At 46.5% G+C, this 22,815-nt stretch overlaps 1 protein-coding gene across 2 annotated transcripts in view; it reads left to right on the top strand.

The window, feature by feature from the left end:
• The window catches only part of LOC112981985 (cystathionine beta-synthase-like), a 37,851-nt gene that overhangs the window by 11,206 nt on the left and 3,830 nt on the right, over positions 1-22,815 (top strand). For both annotated transcript variants that reach the window (XM_064525620.1, XM_026098035.2), the window contains 14 exons: positions 47-201; positions 5,283-5,389; positions 8,479-8,613; positions 10,364-10,443; positions 11,712-11,843; positions 13,120-13,189; positions 14,473-14,564; positions 15,396-15,521; positions 16,561-16,645; positions 18,693-18,798; positions 19,267-19,338; positions 20,590-20,724; positions 21,849-21,957; positions 22,713-22,797. In XM_064525620.1, the coding sequence (XP_064381690.1) occupies positions 47-201; positions 5,283-5,389; positions 8,479-8,613; positions 10,364-10,443; positions 11,712-11,843; positions 13,120-13,189; positions 14,473-14,564; positions 15,396-15,521; positions 16,561-16,645; positions 18,693-18,798; positions 19,267-19,338; positions 20,590-20,724; positions 21,849-21,957; positions 22,713-22,797 (1,489 nt within the window). The remainder of the gene's footprint in view (positions 1-46; positions 202-5,282; positions 5,390-8,478; positions 8,614-10,363; positions 10,444-11,711; positions 11,844-13,119; positions 13,190-14,472; positions 14,565-15,395; positions 15,522-16,560; positions 16,646-18,692; positions 18,799-19,266; positions 19,339-20,589; positions 20,725-21,848; positions 21,958-22,712; positions 22,798-22,815) is intronic.

Genomic DNA, 22,815 nt, shown 5'->3' with positions numbered 1-22,815 from the left:
CACTTCTCCTCCCAGGTTACTGTGTGGCTCTCTTTCCACAACACAGGAGCTGACCAAGGCATCCCTTCTCATGAATGGCAATTGTGTGGGAAATCAGGAAAGGAAAAATGACAGCACATGGATTCTTCCCAACTTGCCCAGTAAGTGCACATGGACAGCTGCAACACCTGCCACCAAGTCTCCACACTCCTGTATACCCTTGTAAGTAACTCTTTTATGCTGATTAATTCAGAGCGCAGAAAACTCAGCATCTTCCTCTGAAGGTGACAGACTGTGTTGTTACACCAGGATGATCATGACCAGAAGGCAGTGGTTTGACAATAGGTCATGCTAATGATATTTTTTTCAAAAGGTATCACCCATCTAGTATCTGCTCTACAGGAAGAACTTTCTCTATCCCTCTCATCTTGCAGAAGGATGTTACTGGCTTAAGATTCAGGTCTATGTTTTCCAGTACACATTTAAAAGCATCTGCTAGTTTGGGGCATCTTGTTTTAGAAGAATCAAGATGGACAGATTTCAGAGGTGGCATGCAGCCGGGGACTTATACACTTCTGTAGAATAGGCTTTGTGAGATCTGGTGTTACACAATACAAGCGAAGGCACTCCAGATTGCGAGGCACTTGTGGAGATGTTGTAATGGCGTTCTTGTCTATAATGTAATGTATGCATACAACTGAAAGCTGTTGCTCCCCATCTTTTTATACAACAGAGTCAGTAACAGCTATTCATTCACTAGCTGAAGGGCTGCAGTTCAGCTACCCTTGTTCATTCAAACAGTCTGAGGCAATATGTGAAAAGAGTGCAAAGTATTAGCAATATCTTTATCCATTGCCAGAGATCTTCACAAAAACTGATTACCAGGTGCTGGACTTTTGTGTAGGGAGAAAATGGCCCCAACAGAGGTTGCCCACTCCGTGCAAGGGAAGCAAGAGTGCAGTGAAGTCTAAGACAGTGATTACTATGTTCTTGTCCTCCCAACAGCTGATTTCCTCTCAGAGTAATGTAAGCCTGCTGAAAAGCCCAGACTAAACGAGAGGTTCTTTAACAGCCCTGCAAACCAAACCTAAACAAGCTATTAGAGATATACCTATTCTATAAATGTCAGGGACATGTTTCTGTTGTGCCAAAGATGTAAAACAGGAATTCGACTTCAGCATTTATGCAATTAGAGCCTCTGGGATGTGCAGCATCATTCTGTGTGGATGCCTGCCAGGTGGGAGCTAGCTGGGAGATCTTTGTGCCATGCGCCACCTGAGCAGGTGGGAGAGCCCTGCACAACCGCAACATGGCTCACCAGGATATGCAGAGCCTGAAACAGTTTCCAGATCTGGTTCTTGAAGGCGGAGTGGGCTCCACAGTTTCAAAGTTAATCTAGCAAACATGCATCCAATTGCTCACCCAATACAAGCCCTGCAGCTAGGACCGGAGCCAAGAGTGCCAAATCCAACCACCTAAGCTTTGACAATGGCTAGATCTGTACTTCACACTGAGGTAGTCTCTAGTCCAAACTTGCTCTCCTGTTGCAAATTCTCATGAGGCTTTTTGTGGTCCTCAAGTGACAAACTTACAGAAGACTGCACCATAGGAAAGGCAAGTGCTCCTTGCTGTGTGATCATCTGTAAGTCCCTAGTGGTGCAGCTTCCTTTGCCCCTGAAAAGGACCCCCAAGAAAGCTGTTATTGAATCTCCTCAAGTCAGTGGCATTAATCAATTAGCTTTCTTTCTTTTTAAGAAACACCACAACTCCAGTATCCAAAGTCTGTTTCCCAGCCTGGACCCTTCTTATCTAAATATGAGAGGTTGTAGGGCTTAACAACCTGCAAGAAGAATCAGCCAGGGCACTGCTTTATAGAGCTCATGTGCTCCACTATTCAAGGCTGACCCTCCTTGTAAAGTTCAGGTGTGGTGAGATAACTTCTTACGCAGGAACAGGCACTCTTCAGCTCCTGAAACTCTGCCAACCTTTCTGCTGGGCTTACCAAGCTGAGCATCTCCTCCCAAACCTGAGCAAAGCATACTAACCAGGCTATCCCTTGCAGTATTCATGAGGGGCTTCAACCCCCTCACAGCACAAAGTAAGTGCTTTGGAAATGTAGTCCCTTGAGTTATTGTGGAAGCCTAGTGAGTCAAGACAATCAGCTCTTTCCAATCAAACCTGCTGGTGCCCCAGGGCCTGAACACTTAGGCTCTCAAACCTGGCCCCTTTGGGGAAAACAGGAATGAGCTAAAGCCTGCCAAAGTCTTTGTGATCAGCTCTGTACAAGTGTGTCCTTGTGTCCATTCACTTTCTAAACAGCAAAGCTTCTTCCTGAAACATAGCCCTTTGTATAGCACTAAAGAAAATACATACAAATCACACAGCACCAGGACACATCACAGTGGTTTTTTTCAGTTTGCAAGAAGCATGTGTATGGAGGGATTTTTTTGGTTTATTTTCTCTGCTCTGGAAGGGCTATTGATGGCAGCCGATGTGGCAAAAATTTCAGGGCCTTCCGAGATTCTCATATGAAACATGAGTGAATTTTGGGGTAGGGGGAAGGACATGGAAAAAGAGGGCAAGAACTTGTTTTGATTAAGAATACTAATTATTAGTTTTCCCTAAGATAAAGAGGTGAACAGGTTCTGATATTCTTTGAGCCTGTCCTGTGACATATAACATCAGTAAGACTCATTTGGCTTGCTAGGACTGTTTTTTCTCTGGACTGCTTATATATTAACAAGCCTTACAGAGTAAAAACATGTCTGGAGAAAAAACAACCTTGTCCCACAGCGATCTTGAAATCATACCAGCTGTTTCAAGATGGGCCCTATCACATCCCTCAGGAGCACCAGAGGCATTTTCTAGATAGCCTTGTACCCACAGCACTACTGACTTCAGGCACACATATAGAGTTTGGATAAGCCTGGGAAGGAAGCTGACCGTGCTAGTAGTATTTTTGTAGTAAAATATGTTAGTGATTAAGAAAGAATTTGATGAGAAATGTAGAAAATTTAATGCCTTGCCCCAGAGAGAGAGGGGAAGGTTATTCTTTTTGGGGGTGGTCACTGTGCTGGGTAACAATGCAAAAGATTAGTCCAGTTTCTGATTCCCACCTTTGCTGTCCTGGCAAGGCTTGCCCTGGATGTGAGACAGCACTGGCTGTGGTCTCACATACCCTCTGCTTTGCCAGGCTCCATCACTGCAGACCCCTGAGCCCTACAGCCCCTTGCACTGCCACCTCATGCCTTGTTGGGGTTCAAAGAGCATGTATTGTCTTGTTTGCCACAGTTACTGACTGAAGGTGAATAAATGGGCTTGCTTTCTTCTCTTGAGCTGACCTCCTGCAATCTAAAAACATGTATTGTAATACTCAAGCCACTGACTTGAAAATCAGGCTCTAGCTCAAATGCTAGATAGCAGTTCCTCTCCGGCTGAAAGAGCTGGTGTCTCCTTGCGCTTTGGGTGAGCTCTTGTCCTCACTGAAATCACAGAGACTTTTGGTGGCTTTTGGAGCTGGGGCTTACCATACAGATAGAAAATGGCTGCGACTGTGGGGGAAGCTCATTTATTGTGTTATTGACTCACATTTATCAGCATTCAGTAGAGGTTGCTACCACACTAGTGTGCGGTGACACTTTTGTTGAGAGCGAGGTGAAAACGCATGTGTATAGTACACCATCTTTTCTGGGCTTGACATGTAAGAAAACTGGCTCCTTTTGGCAGTAAGTACCTGAAGTCTGTATTTCAATTACGCTAAAACACTATGCCTGTATTCCTGCAAAACAAGAAGTGTTTAGGTCATACTTGCAAACTCTGGAAGAAGGTGCATGTGTCTTTAAGTAAACAGCATGTCATCCCTGTGCCATACAGACTTTCTGTAAGCAGACAGCCATCTGCCTCTCTGCGATAGCAGACAAGGATAACTTGGGTTCAAGGTTCAAAGGATGATAGTAAGCGAGAAGTGTGCAAAGGAGAGCTGAACAGTGAGGGAGTGCAGCCTTGTCACTCCACTCAGAGAGAGACATGCTGGTTATCAACCAGGGGCAATATGTTTGTGGCCCCAATAAACACAGTCCTCACCAGTCTTTTCCCTCTGTCTTTTAAAAAGTCCAAGGACATAAGTTCCCCATCTGCGTGGCAAGATGCTTTCAGCTATGTATTGGGCAAACAAGCCTGTTTCATTCCAGTTGCAATTGCTGTGACGTGTTTGTTGGCTCTTGCTGGAATCTGAGAGGCACTAGAGAAAGCAGAAGGCTGAATTTCCTCAATCCAAGAGCTCCATTTAATTATTTGTGTAAAACTTCAGAGTCCTCTGCTTCATGGCAGAGTTAAGAGCTTGGCCTGAAGGAGTGGGGCTAAGCCCTCAGCTGCTTAACAAGGTTACACTGAAGTAAAAAGTGATGTGCTGACTTGCCTCAGGTGAAGCTGATTTGTATTGCCTCAGATATCTTTGCTGGATGAACATGGGTGCCAAAGAGCCCACTAATGCAGGGTTTTGTAGATCTGAGAAGGGAAGCATCCAGACTGATATTTCATTTCTTTACTAAGGGCACGGACTTGCAAACACAGAGTGCAACTCTAGTTTTTGATTGAAAAAGTTGCCAGGTTCATACTCTATAGAGGACTGGGAAATAAAACTCAGACAGGATTCATTGGGAGTATCATTTCAAGGTCATGGAAATCCAAACTGGGTTATGGCCATTCATGCTCTGAAATCCAGGAACTGATTGATGCTGGTGAGCAGACCCTGCTGAGAGGGGTCTTGCTGGTCAGTCAGAGATTGAATTTCCTTTGAACCTTGAAGTGGCTTGGGTCTCCCTGATGGCTTGGAGTAATCCTTGCAAGTATGAGAGTAGATCCTGGCTAGTCAAGAAACAGACTGCAGAAAATGTGAAAAGCAGAGCTGGTGCTGGCTAGGATGAGGGGAAGAGGAGAAGGCTTTATAATGGATGGCCTTCTGGCATTCTCACCCACTACATAAAATTCTGATGCCTGTTTGCTCTTTGCACTTCACTTCATTATAGATCTGGCATATGGCCTCATTGAAGAAGACACTTCAGAATAGCCCTGAAGATTAACTATCTTATTTTTTATCCAAAAGAATAAATAGCTCATGGTAACGGTGATGGAAGACCACAACTAGTTCCTGTTGCCATTAATCATCAACGGACCTTTGAGCCAGGATGTCTCCTGGTGGCCTACCAGTAGTGCTGAAACCTCAGTCAGATTTTATCGTGGTTTGTGTTGGGTAACAGGTGCTCTGATTTGATGTATTTCATTTTTCTTCTCCATTAATCCAGACCAGAAGAAACAAAGATCTTGCCCAACATCCTGAAGAAAATTGGCTGCACCCCAATGGTCCGAGTCAACAAGATTGGGAAGTCCTATGGGCTGAAGTGTGAGCTCTGTGAGTGCCCTTTTTTCACCAGGCTTTTTGGGGCCATGAGGAGAGGGTGAGGGGCAGTATTAGAGAGGACTTCACAAGAGATTCTGTGGAGAGCAAGGACTGAGAGGGGGACCAAAGGTTGTACATGTTACTTTTGATTAGTAGGCTACAGTCTAGTCATTTATGATGGTTTCAGACTGTAATGCACAGCAGGGTAAAGACAATGAAGGTGTCTTCCCTCCCAGCTAACAACTTCACATGCTCTGGCTTCCTTTTCAAAACACTGATTCATTTGTCCAGATCAGCAAAACTGGGGCCTGCTGAGGCTATGTGCACTGTGTGCAGGCAATTGAGGGTTAGGCTGGCGTGTCAGCTTGGCACATGTCACTGACTCTGCAGCAGCTGCCTGTATACACTCTGTTACCTGAGGCTTGAGATGTTTTGTGCACCGTACAGGTTAGGTGCAGGCACATGACAGCTATCACAGAGGCGCAGTAAATTCACACCATAACTTATTCATATGTCCTTGACGTTAGCTATTATGTTGCTTTCCAGATATTACAAACTTCGTTAAATGAGTTCATTCAGGCACCTTCTTGTTTGTCACTGGTGTTGCCTGGCTGCGAAAGCTCAAAGTGGAGCTGGGCTGATTTGGGTGCCAGCAGACAACATGCCATGTGGCAATGGGCAGCGATGCTGCAGCATTGGGGGTAGCAGGTGGCATGCGCAGGCAAGACTGTCTGAGTCTCCCCCCTATTTCCCCCCATGCACAGCATCTCTAGGACAGAGGAGGTGAAGCTGCCTGAAATGTAGTAGCCAGGACACAGTGAAGGGCACAGTGGGGCCCTTTCTGCAGCCTGCCCAGGCAGAGGGAGCAGCGAGGGTTGCGTGGAGAAGCACCAGCAGGGCTCCTGGCTGCCAGACAGAGCTTGTGCAGGACCAGAGCCAGATAGGGGAGTCTGGCCAGGCGCCTGGGCATCATGCTGGTGCCAGGTGGCCCCCCAAGCGCTGATTGCAGCAGGGAGGCTCACTGCGCAAGAGGGACTCTGATCCGCCTTGGCATCACCTCTCCACACCAGTTCTGCCAGGTTAGCTGGAGCTGGGCCAGGGGCTGCCCTTTCTCTGTGACACTGCCCCCGGGGCTCTGTCTGGGATTTCATTTTCTGCAACAGTTTCCTTTGGGGATCTCCCCAAAAGTAGCCTGAAGTCAAATAGCAGCAATTTTCAACAGCTGGGTTTATCAGCAGCATGTGTGCCAGGCCATTAGGCTAAAAGTGGGCCACTGCGCTGGCAGCAGGGCCAGTCTTTCCAGCAGGAACCACGTTTTCCCCTGCCCCGAGGGGATTTTATCATATCGCTGTCTCCAAGTGGGTGTGTTATCTTATGCAAGGGTTGTTTTTAGCTTGGTCTTTTACAGATACAAGGATGATGCAATTAGGCTATCTCTGTGTATATGGATTTTTCAGTCTTCCTTCCTATAACTTTTAACCCTATTAATTAACTTCAGCCAAGTCGTTCAGGAAGACAAACATTAAGGTTCATGAGTTTCAAGTGGCTGGGTTGGAAGGAGAGACTCGATTAGTGCTCACGCTCCGTAAAACAGCACAGCAGGATCTTACGGTCTTATTTGACAGTAGGGAATCCCCATGGTAACCAGTCTCCATTGGACATAAATCCGCATGAAACATGCTATGCTCTTTGACCAGATCCCTTTTAGGTGCCCAGGCAGGCCCCTAAACCTGTAACCTCAGAGACTGCCACGTTTCACTGCCTGTCTCTTTCTGGAATAAAACTTTAGAGGACAGTTGGCTGTGAAGCCAGGGTGTGAGGAGGTAGAGGATAGGTCTGCAGTTCCCAACTCACCTGTAAAGAAAGTCTTTTCCTTGGAGGATGTCTTGCCAAGACAAGTGCCTGCCAGGCAGAGAAGGATTTGGTCGAAGCAGCAATGAACAAGCCAGGGAGTGAGTCCAAGCCCTTGTTTACTGGGATGGTGTCTCCCTCCCCTGGTGCAGAAAAGGAAGGAGAAGAGGACTTTCACAAAGGAGCCATAAGTTCCTTTCTATATAAACTGTCAGTCAGCACAAAGCCTGTTGCACAGCAAAGACACGAATGCTTGCAGTATTCAGCAACATTAAGGAAGCAGTTAAAATTAGCCACGATCACCTTGTAATTTCTGTGCCTTTGGGGAAGTCTGTGCAGCTGGATTTTTTGCAGTTTGCCTTATAAAATGTAATGCTAATTACAAGATTTTCTTCCCATCGCTTTGGCTGCTCACGTATCTGGTTGATTAAGCTCAACCTGAAGGAGATGCCTCTGCAAGGATGAAGTGAATTGCATCCTAAAAGTACTCATTTCTCCCTGTTGTCTCTAAAACAGAGCCCAATGTGACCATTTCAGATACAGACATCAAAAACTAAGTGAGAATAATCCTATCCAAAGCATTAACAGTGTGAAGGGACTGATTAGAAATACACTTCTGCCTTGCAATTTGAGTGCACCTTGGAAAGTCTCTGTTACTTTGGTTTTGGCAGTTGAGCTTAGAAAGTATGGTTCTGGCTATCAGTTGAAAGTGTACTTTCTATTGCTCATCTGTTTTCCATGGCACCCCATTCAGAAGTACAGAGCATCCCTAGAGAAGGCCACCTTTTAAGATACCTATTAATAACCCAGAGCCTGCCATGGCCCAGGAAAGGCCATGAAACCTTGCTGTGAACCCTGACAATGCCCTGCTCAAAGAAGTGCCCTTGAAGTAGGGCAGCAGGGTGTAACCTACCAGTGTGTCACCCTCACATCGTCTGTCCAGATGATTTTACATTTATTTTGGACTTATGAGGCCTACCCGCTGCCTTCAGGGTACCGGTAGATGAAACCTGGATGAAAGATGCAATATGGGCAAGTATGTTGACAGGTAATCCCGTGACAAGCTGCGATGCCCTGTAAGCAAAGGGTGGATGTGTTTCTCTGAGCAAAGGGTCATCCTACAGGGGAGGAATAAGTGTCACAAAACGATCACAGTGAGGGCTGGGGGTAGCAGGGGGCTGGTGGCTGAGGGATGCTTGGCACTTGTGGTTATAGCTTATCCCTGACAGAGACTCACCTTTGAACTGTAGTGGCAAAATGTGAGTTCTTCAACGCTGGGGGCAGTGTGAAGGATCGTGTCAGCCTGAGGATGGTGGAAGATGCAGAAAGAGCCGGAATTATAAAGCCTGGAGACACACTGATTGAACCCACATCAGGAAACACAGGTGGGAAGCATATGTGTGACAAGTGTCTGGGTACCAGGCAGACTGAAGGTAGAGCTGGTATTTCTGAGGGGTCACACAGGAGGGGCAGTACAGAGATTAATGGAGTTCTTGCACTTCCTGCTACACCATTAAGCGAAAATACTGGACTGACTAAACCTCTCCTGGGCAATGCAGTTTTCTTTCCACTGGACAATTTGTGGAAACATCTGAGGAAAGATCTTTGAAACACCTTTACCCCCTTGCCCAGCGCGAAGTGACAGATCTGTGAGCGTTGATCCTTGGGCAACAAGCAGCAATAAGGTTAGCTACAGGCCCCATGACTCTGGCTATGTCCTCACCTCAACTCCCCTCCCTCCTGGCTGCCTCAGGTAGCCCAAGGTGCTGAGGTGGCTCATTGCTGAAATTCCTGAAGGGTCTCTGAGGATCCTGTCCTGTGTAGACATTCCCGTGAGGTTACCTCTCGGTAAGACAAACAGCCTTGGGAGCTGGAGTGGCTGGGACAGCCCACGTGTTTTCTGGCTGAGAAGTTCTTGAATATTCAGAGTTCCCCAAAGAGGGCTTCCCCAATGGGCTGGAAGATCTTCTTTTCCTCTTTGTTGCTGTCATCTTGCTCAGGCTCCAGATTACGGTTGGCTACAAGAAAGGGGGGAGAACAAAGGAGTCTCCCCCCAGTTTGCAGCCCGCACAAAACACAGGGACACTTGCTGAATTTCCATGGCCCTTTCCTGATCCCTGTATCAGTGTCCCCCCAAAAGGCAAGGATGTGTGTGTACACAACAAGCTTTCCTGAAAAAGGCAGAACAGTGGATGTCAAGACACTTTGGAGGGAACTGAGGCCACGTCCTTTGCTGTGCTCCTGTCTGCTGCTATGGTGACACCCTTTCCTTTCCACTAGTAATGCAGAATGGGGCTCTTCTTTATAAATTTTGCTCCTTATTGGCCCATTTGTTCCAAGTCTCCCCGTGCCAGCCTTCATTTCGCTTAAGCATCTCCCAGTGTAAGCGCTGCTGTCCTCCCGGGGACTGGGTCAAAGGAACCCTCTCTTCATGCATATTCACAAGGTGGCTCAAGCTGTTGCCCAGCCTTGCTCCCGGCCTGGGGCCTGGGCAATCAGGGCAGCACTATAGTGCCTAAAACCACTCCCAGCCCTGGGCATCCTCTCCCAGGGACCTGAACTGCTTCAGCCTCACTTTCCTTATCTAGCTGGGGAGCAGCTGGCTCCATCCATCATCCAGAGTGAAATTAGAGCACGGACACCCTTTGCCTGCACACCACGGGGTGAGAGATGCAGCTTTCCCCCCCCCCCCCCCCCAACACACATATAACTGAGAGCGTTTGAGGGGGAGGGGGAAGTACTCCTGAAGTGAAATCACATCTCTCCTATGCTTTAAAAAAACTTAGCATGGCAGGCAAAGGAAGAGGCCTGAGCTTTGATACGGGAAGGAAAACATTCCCCAGCCTTGCCATTCACTTTATGCCATGCTAACAGACCACTCACTCTCTGTTCTCTAGGGATCAGAGTATTATTATCAGCTCACACATTAAGCATCCTCCCACACTCCCTGGCTTTCAGAGCACATCCTGCAAGAGTCAGAGAGGATGCCCTCACATGTAGCTTGTCAGCAAAAATTTGTAGGTTATGTTTGCTGGTAAGAGAGAGGACCATAGGAAGCATGAGGGAACATGAATGTCAGTCGGCCTTGCCAAATGCTGTTATCAATCAATTCCCTTTCCTCCCCCCCCTACCTAGGAATCGGTCTGGCACTGGTAGCTGCAGTGAAAGGTTACCGCTGCATCGTTGTCTTGCCGGAGAAAATGAGCATGGAAAAGGTCAGAGCTCTGTATGGTATTACCCTGCAGCTTAGGAACATCTCCCTCCCTGTTTGTCTCTGTCTCTCTTTCAAGAACTAGTGTCTTCTCCTTTAAAGGGTAATAAAGCCTCACTGCAAGTACTGACATATCTTTGTAGCTATTCAGAAGATTTCCTCTTGACAAAAAAAGCATACTGTGATGATCTGACTGATTATCTAGTGTCAGTGACGCAGCTGGGGTCATGTGTTAGCCAAATATGGTGCATTTCTGCAGAGAAATGGAGCAATCTGCTGTCTGCAAGAGTGAGGGCTGAAAGGAGTCAAGGAGAGATATGCAGAGTGCCTGGGCTCTGCTGCCAGTCCTGCTAACTTCCTGTGTGACATTTGGCAAGTCACTTGATCTCTCTGTATTTCTAGGGTTTTCTTTAACCTGAAGACATTTAGAGTTTTCTGAGCTGTTTTCTGAGATGGTGGAAATCAAGTCACTTGCGCGAGAGCTGATGACTAGGTGGAATTTCTGTCCTGGAGATGGCAGAAATCTCCCACAGTCTTGGGGAGCCAAAAGTCTCACAAACCAGCCAGCTGGATTCATGCCAACGAAGCCAAACCTGGACCCTGACTTGGCTCAAAACTGAGCCTTTCTCCAAAGTTCCACCTCCATTTCAATCTAAATCTCACTTACGCTGAGTTTGGATCAGATGCCATCTCCTCCCCCAGCTGCCATAGGTTTCTCTCGCAGGAGCTGACAATCACCCATCCTTTTTTGACACTCCCACTCCTCAGGCAACCACATCTCTCAGTGGATTAATGCCCTAGGATTGATTTGTAGTTACTCCTTCCCCGTGCTTGGGCAGGGGAGAGAAGAGACCTGGGGCAAAAAATTGGTTTAAAGCATCCTCTTTGTGCTCAGGGGCTCGGTCCACAGAACATATGAAAGCTGCCCCCAGATGGTATTCCCTGCATCCAACTCCCTCTGTCCCCTTCCCCAGGGAGCAAGGAGCAGCCCAGTGTTACCTACCTCTGCTGTGTCCCTAGCCTGACCCCATAGTAGAACTGGGCACAGGGCAAGGCTTCAATCCATGTGCCAGCTCCCAGCAGGAGGCCCCAGGCTGCCAGAAGGATGTCAAAGATAGTGTAACTGAGAGTCAGACATTGTTACTCTAAATGTTAAGTATCTCCTGCATGCAAAGCTTCTCTGGCATCTGACACCACAGTGAGCACATAGGTTCAGATTACTGACACTACATGGGATCAGTTGCATTACATCTACTTTCTTCCCTCTAAAAGGTCGATATTCTGAAGGCGCTGGGTGTTGAAATTGTGAGGACCCCATGCACCCGCTTTGATGCCCCCGAGTCTAACATTCGTGTTGCCTGGAAGCTGAAAAATGAAATCCCAAACTCTCACATCCTGGACCAGGTAAAGGCAGTTCCTCCACGGACTCTCTTTCCAAACCTGGTTCATACAGTACACTCCAAGTCTGCCTGAGTTTGGGGCTTTGTCCAAACCAGCAGCTAAGGCAGATTTCATCAGTGTGCAATCACCATTTTATGGTGCACACAATTTAACTGCTCCTCCCTAACACACAGGGTGGCAGAAACAAAATAAGGGTCATCTGTAGCACTTCTGCCACAGCTTGGTGGTAGAGGAGGTTGGGTTTTCTTGCATATTTAAAAGACTTCTTAGATTGTTTTGGATATTAACGTCGACCTGAGAATCACTTTTTATGCCTGACTAACAGCCTCAATTCTGCCTCAAAATAAGCCTCATGCTGTAAAAGGCAAACACTGATGATTCCCGCCAGCAGTTCCCACAGTACTAGATCCTGCACAGGAGGTCACTTCTCCCTCTGATCTGACCCTGCCACAGGGAGGAATCCCTGTAGTGAGCAGGGAACCCCAATAGTGCAGAAAATTTAGGTAAGGAATAGATTTTCTTCCTACTAACAAAAAGCAAGCTCAGCATCTGAATACACTTTTCAGAAGCAGCCTGGGCTACAGGTTTAAACATGAGACTGCACACATTTCTGTGTTGTACCTGTGCACCCTTGCAGTGACTCCCTCTCTAAATGTAGGACCACTGCTTTGGCTGACATTTCCAAGACACTAACTTGCTGCACTGCCAACCACAAATGCCCCTGAATTACAAGTCAGATCTCAAAATTATGTATGTGATACTTTTAAAAAGTTTAAAAATTTGACATATGGGGAAGTTGTTTGATTTTTTGAGCTTTTTAGAAGCATTGTGTGGCTGCATTTTCAAGTTTTTCTAGGCAACAGAGAAGTTTAAAAATGTTTCATTCTAAGAAATAGCTGAGATGTTTGGGGGCTTGCTTGCCTCTTGCAGCTAGAGCTTTAATAAAATCACCAGATCTCACAAAATGTGGCAATGCTGAATATGAGACAGCCACACCATCTCCAAGCCAAATAGTCACCAAGTGCCAGAGAGGGAGTGTTCCTGGGCACATTTACTCTTCTAGTGTAGACATATCCTGTGTCTTTAGAAACCTGGCCCAAAGTGACAACCAGGAGGAACATCTCTGACCTGGCCTGGTTGGATTACAGTGTAGCCATCTCCAGGAAAAGGAGGGGGGAAGTTGCATGCTTTGGGTAAAGCTGGTCAGGAGCTATTGCTAGTTTGGTATTTGACCTACGCTTTACACTGTAACTTAGCTACTCTCTGTTGAAATAAACAGTACCGAAATCCAAGCAACCCCCTGGCTCACTACGACACCACAGCTGAAGAGATCCTGGAGCAGTGTGAAGGTACCATTTATGCTGTTGTTTCTATGTACTGAGGATGCTGTAACTCTCTGTGAGAGGCTTATTTTACATTGTTTATTGATCTGAACGTCTAGAAACGCCCAAAAGGGCCTCTGTAAGTGAAGGCACCCTTGATAATACTGAAACGCAGAGTGTAGCAACTTCACATAATCTGCTCCAGATCCACCTAAGCCTGCAGGACTTCCCTATTATGGCCTCCAATTTGAAAAAGCCTGAGGGAGGAGACCAGAGGCTTAACAAAATTAGGCTATTTGTACTGAAGGAGAAAGAGCCCATCTCTCGGCTGTTGCAACATCTCTGAGATCTGTCAGATGAGAGCACAAGATGGCTCAAGAGGCCTCACTGAGGAACATAACTCCACCAGGGCAGTGGCAGGCTTCATCTGATCCAGCACAGTCATTAGCAAATTAAAATGGATTGAAACTTAACAGACTAACAACATGTGATGGGATGGGGGGGAGGTGGGAGGGGCAGGGAAGGACTACCTCAGTCTGTGTCTCTGCAGATAGAAGTAAAATTTATTGCCAGTACTGGGAGCACTGCAAAACATAAACAGGGCTCAAGGGTTTTAACTGGAGAGCAGTTGCGATAACAGTACAACAACATTTGGGTAGCAACATGAACAAGAGAGTTCCAGACTTCCCTCTACCACAGTGTGCAGATCTGCTCTTATCAGCAGCCAGTAGTGAATTGCAAGTCCCATTTTCCCACTGCAGTTACAACACAAGGCTCTGAAGGCCTAACAGATTCTGCTTCTACCATTCCTACACCAGTATAATTTCACTGATGTCAGTAGGGCTACTCCTGACAGACACTGGTGTCAGGGCAGAGCTGAGAGAACCATCTCTCTTCTTTGGATGCTAACACTAGCTGAAAGGTGTGCCTGTTACTAGAGTGTGTTTTTATTCACGTATGTGCACTGCCTCAATGTGGTATGGTTTGGAAGGGCTGGAAGTGTGGTGATCCTCCCTCCCCCTTAAGCCAATAGGTGCCAAACATGCAGAAATCATGGAAGTGGGAGATATGGAGGTCACTTTCAGCCCCCTGTGCTGAGGCAGGATCAGCTGTGTCCAGATCCTGCAAGCTCATCTGTGCCTCTCAGCAGGACTGTGCTTTTGCCACTGCCAAGAATTCTGCTTGTCCTTTCTGCGCACAGGGTTTACATCTGTGCAGGACCCTAATGAAAGGGAGACTGTCTGCTATGGCAGGGCAGTGCTGGAGGTCACGCTCAATCTCTTCAGGCCTCTCTCTTCTCCAACCTCCAGGCAAAGTCCACATGGTGGTGATGGGATCTGGCACAGGAGGCACTGTCACTGGTGTTGCCAGGAAGCTGAAGGAGAAGTGCCCAGAGTGCAAAGTAAGCTGGGAGGCAGGACTGCCCAGCGGGAATGGTGGCTACCCTGGGTTTTCCTGCCTGTGTCCTTGAACAGAGCTAACCCCACAGCTCATGTGCGGCAGGGCTGAGCTAGCAGTTGTTGTCTCTGCCAATTTGTTTTTTCACAGTGATCTTGGCTTTTCTTGGAAACAACTTGGTGCTATGCTCAGCTTGAGCCAGATGACTCAAGTGCCTTAGAAGTAAAAGGCACCCTAGTGCTGTTACTAATCTCTGCCCTCCCCTGTGCCCTGCACTTTACAGGACGCACTCAGATTTCTTGTGCAAAAGTGGTTGGCCCAGCACTATTGCTCTAAGAGCTGAGGCAGTCAGCTAGGTTAGCTCATACCTAAGTCCACCAGTGGCTGGATCCACACCATCTGACTTTGCCTCTGGTGAAGCAGAGTCAGTCACATGCTGGCTATGCTGGAGAGGCAGTAACCTTCAAGCCTCCAGTCTGTCTTGAAGCACAAGCACCAATCACACCCTCTCTTTTAAGGGCTGAGCTTTCAAAGTAGCAGACTCTGCCAAAGGGGTGATGGCAAATAGGGTGATAACATTTTAAGCCACCACGGTCTCTTCTGCAGCAGCTGAACACCACTTAGGATCTATTTGTAAAGCCAGTGAGAAACAGTATTTCTTTATCCTGGAAGCTTTCCATGCTGCCAATGGATAGCAGTATTAATGAATATCATGGGAAGAAGAATGTTGCTGACAAATGCTGCTGATAAGAGCATAGGTAATTTTTCCTTTGAGGTGTGTGTTTGATTATATTTGAACTCCCTCTGTGATTAACAAAACTTCCTTCCATCAAAGATCATTGGCGTAGATCCTGATGGCTCCATTGTCGCTCTGCCCAGTGAGCTGAACAGGACAAACACCACAACCATAGAGGTGGAGGGTATCGGACATGACTTTATCCCTACTGTCCTTGACAGATCAGTAAGTAGCTGTGTGATGAGAAGAGGCCTCTGTCTGATCTTTGGCTTTATATCCAAACTACTCCTAAGTTCAGAAGTAGCCAGATTTGGTACCTTCCCCAGCCCTGCTCTAAGGCTACTTGTGCATTTCCAGTGCAGAACAAGCTGTCATGTGGGGACTGGGACCCCAGCATCTCTCTGAGTAAATCTGGTCATAACTGACCTACAAGGAGAACCCAAATATAGAGGCAGACAAGGAATGAGCCAGAGTATCAGACTTCTCAGCTCAGTATTGATCTTCCAATATTCAGAGCATGTCTCTTTTACCGTAAGTCTGCAGAAGCAGTCGATATTGAGGCTGCCATTCAACACACTGGTGTTTCCTGAGGCTTCACTGTCCATCACTGCGTGCACCAAGCAGAAACCTTGCACCATTTATGAGCTGAAAGACAAGATTCAAACAATGTAAGACAACAGACCATGAATCCAGAACAGCTTCTTGTCAAGTTTCTTCTTTCTATATCAATTACCACCAGCCCTGGTGCTTTAAAGCCATAACTCAAGCTGTATGTTTTCCCTGAGCCTTACTCTTAGAAACCACACAGCCTCAGATCCCAGATTCTTTATATTTTCAGGTGTTGTGTTAATTACATCTCTGCTCTTTGTATATGGCTTTACAGCTTTGACCTGTGATCATCCTCAAACTCTTTTCATTGCTGGATCTGATTATAGCTTTTGCCTGGCAAAATCTTGAGCACTAACCTAACCTAGCCCAAACTAGCATGAACACCATTCCCTCTTCCACATCCCAAATCTGCACCTGTCGGGTATCCCAGATTCTCTGAGGAAAGGGTGCTGGCTGCAATGGTTAGAGCGGGTGCTTGCAACATATCTTCCAGACTTAGGACGCCTTGACAAATGCGTTTGTTTTCAATCAGTATGGAAAACAGTTTAAAGCTGCTAGACGTTGGAGGCATCAGCACTTCAGCATGTATCAGAGGATAGGCACAACCTGAAATAACACCTCCAGCAATCGACTGTCCTCTTTGCTTTCTCTTCAGGTGGTTGATCAGTGGTACAAATGCAATGACAAAGACTCGTTCCTCATGTCTCGCAGGCTGCTTAGAGAGGAGGGATTATTGTGTGGTAAGCATCAGTGACAAGAGCTGCTTCTCTTAATAAGCTTTCTGAATCTCACTCTTTAATTGTTTTGGGAGAGGGGCAGTTTAATGGCAGATGCTCATTGCATTTGGTGTTTGCTAGATTAACAGGGCTGAATCCAGAGCTAATGTGTAGGTCACTGTAGATTTCAGGGATGCTGCAGTGAGTCAGTGGTCTGGGATCTGACTCACTGGTAATAATAATAATAGAAGCAACAATTCTCTTCTTACTTTAACATTTTTGCACATGGAACTGGATCTTCTGGGCCTAATTCTATTTTGGTGTAGTGTTACATGGTCTGAGGAATAGGATTAATGCGATTCAGGACAGGACAGGTGGACTAAAACTGTTGCTCCACTAACAATTCTGTGAGGCTGTATTTTCTGTCTTTGAACTGTTGCCGCACTAGAAGTGCCAGGATTGAACCAGAAAAGATTGAAAGTAAACTAAGTGTAAGATGTTCTTGCTGTGTATTTCTCTGTGTGCCAAGGAGCTGTCAGTGATCCCAATGGCTTTGCAAAATGAACAGGTGCCTTCAGACGTACCCTGCCTGTACTGCCTTAAGAACCTCTACACAGCATCAGCATTTTTCAGCCTTTCCTCCCTCTAAGCAGGTAGCAGTAGGTTTGTGCCCAGTACCAGACAATACATAGGCTTGTAGCTATGGCTGATAAAATTCCTCATAACTCACATACAGAAAATTTTGAAAAAAGATCAGGGTGTTTGTAATGAAATGCTTAAATGCTGTTTGAAATATTTAAATTAAAGTGCTAACCTGAAAGCCCTGGCTTGGTACATACCTAAATACCAATATCTAGTTGTCTTCCTATATGCATGAAAGGTGAAGGGCATCTTGATGGGTACACTTCCACCCTTCTTACCTGTTACACAACGATCTTAGACTTTAAAATGACAGCCCACAATTGATTAAACTATAAGAGATTTCAGTCATAGGTAATTAGCTAAACTTTTCTACACTTCTTTTCTACTCTTGCTAGAACATACTTGACCCAAAGTGAAATCTGTTTTACTTTCCAAATATTTAATCTATTCCTTCTCCAACACTTTTTCTTTAAAAAATCAATCAGTTCTGATCCAGAACAAGCACTATTTTGAAATAGAAAGTCTAGATGAAATGTGGTTCAAGATGAAAACATTAGATATATGTTCCAACGTTTTACATACTCACAAAGTCACCATGTTTCAATGGAAACTACTTGCTGAACTAACTATAATTTGTGAATAGCTTCATGTTCCCAGAACTGCATTTTTCGGGCACTTTCCTCATTTGTTTGAAAAATGTGACACAATACTACTTAACCTGCTGTAAAATACGTGCTGCCTAGAATGCAGTCTGTCACTGGCACACAGGTAGTGGAATGTGTTTGACTTTCAGTGCTCGAACTATCAGTGGAAGAATTGCCTCTGTAAAGCCAGGACCTGCTGTCACTACGTGCAGCAAACCACATGCACACACACAGACGCAGAGACACTTTAAGCTTTCCCATTGCATTGGTCTGGTATTCCAAGCATGAATGTAATGTTTATATATTTTTTCAACCTTTATGGTTTATTTAAAGTGAATCTTTGATTGTAGAATATGTCATCCCAGAAGCTCTAGATTTGACCTCCTTACCCAAAGAAAGGGTGTGGCATGGGCAGCAGCAGTACGAATGTGCCCATAACCACTCCTTTCAGTCCTTGGCCTGCCTGCAATACCACCAGAAGAGTGCCAGTCATAAGGTGAATTTTCTAATCACCTCATGAGCCTGCTGTCAAGAGCCACCACATGGAGGTGCCCCTTCAGTCACTACCCAGTCTCTTTTGGAGAACCATACAAGATTCCTGACTCACTTTGCCTCCTGGTCCCAGTGTTTTGGGCTGCCCTGGTCTACAAAAGCATTACTTCTGCTGCAGCTCGGCCCCAGCACCTCCGTCCCATGGGTGAGGGCAGAGTGGGGTCCACATGGGGCTGTGACCAGGCACCCTGGGGACTTCTGACATCTGTCTCTGTCTCCTCGCACCCGGCCAGGTGGCAGCTCAGGCAGCGCCATGTCTGTGGCTGTGAGGGCCGCCAGGGACCTGAAGGAAGGGCAGCGCTGTGTCGTCATCCTGCCCGACTCCGTCAGGAACTACATGTGAGTTTCTGCGCTTGCCTGGCAGTGCAAACTGTTGGAGAGCCTCCTGTATAAATCTGATAGCATGCCCCAGAGTGAGCCCTGAGCTGGGAGTCACCCCAGTACAACCCCACAGAAGAAAAAAAAACCCCAAAAAACAGAGGGAATAGCATACTACAGTGGTAAGAGCCAGGGGCTGGGTGTTGGGACGCTTGGGTTTTATTTCTTCTTGTCGCTGACTTACTGCACGGAGTAGGAATCAGTCAAGCTACAGTTTTTGAACTTGCATGCCTAAAGTTAGGCACATAAATAGTTGGCATGCTTCTAAGAGTTATTGAGCACCCGCAGCTTCTGTTGACCTTAAAAGGGGCTAAAAGCAGCCAGCTGCAAAAATCATGGGAGCCCTGAGGCAGTGTTGAGGTCTAGTGCATGAAACAAAGCACAGCTTCTTACTGAGGACTTACAAACTTCTTTGCTGATGATTTCTAGGTCCAAATTTGTGAATGATAAGTGGATGATTAAAAAAGGATTCCTGAATGATGTCCACGAGCACAAGCCTTGGTAAGACAACTTTTGCCAAGATAAACTGTACTAAAGGAACCAGCTTTCTGAGTCTGGAAATGATTATCTTCAAAGAAAAGCATTATCTTCTAGTATTTCAAAAAAATTAGTCAAGTCCAGATCCTTCTAAGAAGGCTGTAATATCAGCTCCTGTTTTTTGAGTGGTTAAATATTCCTGTTCACTGATCAAAAACTATAAAGGTGTCATTTCTGTCCTGAAGATGTTGATGTGTTCCCATCTGGCAGTCATTTTCCAGGCTATTTAAACTGTCGAGTAGAACGATTAAGGAGGATATCTAGTGCCATTCAAAATCTAGTCTCTCCGCTCTGCAGCTGATATTTGAAGGAACATCAGGCCAGTGGGGAGATGGATCCATTCTGGAGCAAAGACCCCTTCAAACAGCCTGGGGGTTTTCAGGCAGGAAACAGTAAATTTTCTCTTTCCAGAGCGGGGGGCCAGAAAAGATGACCATCTCAGCTCCATCTTGCACTCCACAGGGAAAGAGTCCCTTGAAGGCAGGGAATGGAGCAAACAAACTGCTGATGCCAGCTGACATGTGGCAGGATAAATGCTTATTGTTTAGAAAGCACCTAGTCTCACTTTCAAGACAGGACGTCTTACTAATGTCACCTGCTCCTATGGTTTACTATCACCAAAGATTATTGCAAATTATTTCCTAAAAAAATAATACTTTTCAAAGGTATCTTGTGTCTGGTTAGAATTGCTCTTGGCCCTTCCAGTCTCTAGACATTTCCCTACCTTGTCTGCAAGGGTGAAGGGCTGAGATGAGTTGAAAGTCTCCTATGGTCACCAGTGAGCAAGAGTAGCTGGTCCCTGAAAAGTCATATCAGCATCTCTGCTAGGCTCTCTCCTGGAGGAGCTGCAAATGCTGCATATTATGGATCAAGGATACAAACTAAGGAAGTAAAACTGGTAGACCTCTGCTCATCATCTTAAAACTAAGCACTCAGTAGCTTCCTTGGATTAGGGACTGCTCAGTACCTTGCTGACTGCTGGCCTCGGGAGTCATATGGACACCGGGACTAGGGAAAGCTCTGCTTAAAGAAGACCTGGCCATAGTGGGCTTATCGCATGACTGCTTTAGGGACAGCAGTGAGGTGAGCTTTACAGGCAGATAGAGTATCTTTTGTGTAGTTGGTCTGGTCTTTACTGACCTTGCCTGTCTGAACAAGGCCCACAGGTGCACACTAGTGAGTAACAACTTGGTGCTGCCATTTGTCTTTCAACAGGTGGTGGAATATCAGGGTGCAGAAACTGAATCTCTCAGCCCCTCTAATTCTTCTCCCGGAAGTCAGCTGTCAAAAGGCAATTGAAATCTTGCAGGAAAAGGGATATGACCAGGCTCCCGTTGTTGCTGAATCAGGGTATCTATTTTTACTTGTTACATAGATGGTCATTCAAATGGGAAAAGCAGCCATGATGAAGCTAAACAGAAAGTCCCATTTACTTATCCAGTGATGCAGTACTTGGGTTAAATTCTGTGAATTCTGCTAATTTGGTTAAATTCTCTTAAATTCTATTTTTAAAATATTATCTGCCTCCTTGTGAGGCAAAGTAAAGGATAAGCACATGGGCCTAAATCCTGAGAGATGTGGGTACTATAAATGCTGCAGCAGTGGCATGGGCTTATCATTCCCTAACAATTGCCTACCTAGACAGTTTATAGCCTTTATTTTTGCTAACAGTAATAACAGGCATGATCTATCAAGAAAACTCCCTGTAAATGAGCTAGTAAAAGTCAAAGCCAAATCCAGTGCCTAGCAGCCTCAGCAGAGGTTGGATCAGTGCATAGGCCAGCAGGGTACAGAGGAGAAGCGAGGGCTGGATTGGAAACACGCTCAGACAAGCAACTGGAGAGCCCTGGAATCTCACTTCTCCCCACTGCTAAGTCCTGGACTGCAATAGCCAACTTTCACTATGGTTAAACTAGCAGCTTGGTGAAGGACAAGTGTCTTCTTGCCCCAGGTGTGATGACAGTGGAACAAATGGAGCTGCGACAGTCTCCAGGGTGGGAACGAGGAGTCCTTTGCTGTCTCAATCCCTGTCTGCCTATGGTGTAGCAACAGATCTCAGATCCCAGCCTGTAGCCATCTGTCCCCAAGCTCTGGTGTTGAACTGAGACATCCTTAGGCTGATACCCCGACTATACTCATGCAATGCCCTGGGTTTGGGCTGTTTCCACTCCAGAGGGTGCACAAACCGGAAATGCCTGCATCGAGCTGACAGCTGATGGAAGGAAAGGTGAAAGTGAGGAGGAAGGAGAGCAGGGGAAAGATGTGATTCAGCAGTGAGAGGCCCTTCTAGGTGGGTCACCAAGAGAGGACACATGCCCACTGAAGGTGCTGCTCAGATGCAGAAAAGGCTGCTTCCTCTTGCTGAAAGCAGCAGCGATTTAGTCATGACTTAAAGGGAAGCAGTTCAGTCCCTATGTAACACATATGCTATACCTCAGGCCTCGCCTTTTGAAAAACTCCTTGTTCCCTTGCAGACTTATTTTAGGAATGGTGACACTCAGCAACATCCTCTCCTCCGTGCTGGCTGGAAACGCACAGTTCTCAGACCCTGTCATGAAGGTCATCTACGACCAGTTCTCAAAGGTACCACTGATATTGTGGCTGTTATCGACTGGTGTCTAGGGAGGGGAAGGAAAGATGCACCACCACCCTGAGGTGTGAGAGGAGCTGGGAGAAGAGGTTAATGAAAAGACAGAGAGGTAAGGATAGCGAGAAGTAGGAGGGCAACCATCATAGAGGTGAGAGTAAAAACAGGCCCCTGCAAAAGTGATGCCAAACATGTGTGGAGTGATATAGGAGGATACTGTGACATCAGATACAGGAGCTTTTATGCCAGGAGTAATGCATTTGAATGTCCTCACCTGTCTGGACATTATCTGAGGACTTTGGCCAGCGGGGAATCGGTACCACTGAGAGCAACACTCAGCCATCCCCAGGGCTCAGTACAGCTGGTGCAATAGGCAGGGGCTCTGAAGGTCCTGGCTCCCATCCATGTGCCAGTGAGAGAAGCCTGGGTCACATGATCATCAGAGGTGGAGTGAGGTAAATGGATGGTGTTTCAAAAGACCTGGAGGACTTACACCAATATAGGCCCGCAGATGCCCTTGGGGCTTGTGGGGTGACAGGGCTGTATTCTGGCTAAGGCAAAGGCACATTGCCTGCAGCCCCCTGCCCCATCTCACAAAAATAGTGCAAGCAAGTGAGGCACATTTGAACCTGGTCTCACCAGGTCCCACCCTGCCCTAACAGGACTACACTTAGATGGAGGAGTTGGGCTCCTCACTGGTATGCTTTAAATGTAAAGTGAAATGTCAAATGTCTCTTTTTGTCCTTTTTAGATCAGCCTGGATGACAGCCTTGGGAAGCTTTCCTGTATCCTGGAGAATGACCATTTTGCTATTGTTGTACATGAGCAGATGCAGTGTAAGTATCTGTAAAGAG

The sequence above is a fragment of the Dromaius novaehollandiae genome, chromosome 1, assembly GCF_036370855.1.
Source record: "Dromaius novaehollandiae isolate bDroNov1 chromosome 1, bDroNov1.hap1, whole genome shotgun sequence".
In the NCBI taxonomy this organism is placed as follows: domain Eukaryota; kingdom Metazoa; phylum Chordata; class Aves; order Casuariiformes; family Dromaiidae; genus Dromaius; species Dromaius novaehollandiae.
Note: the sequence above shows the minus strand (reverse complement) of the source record. Positions and strands in the feature narration are given on the sequence as shown.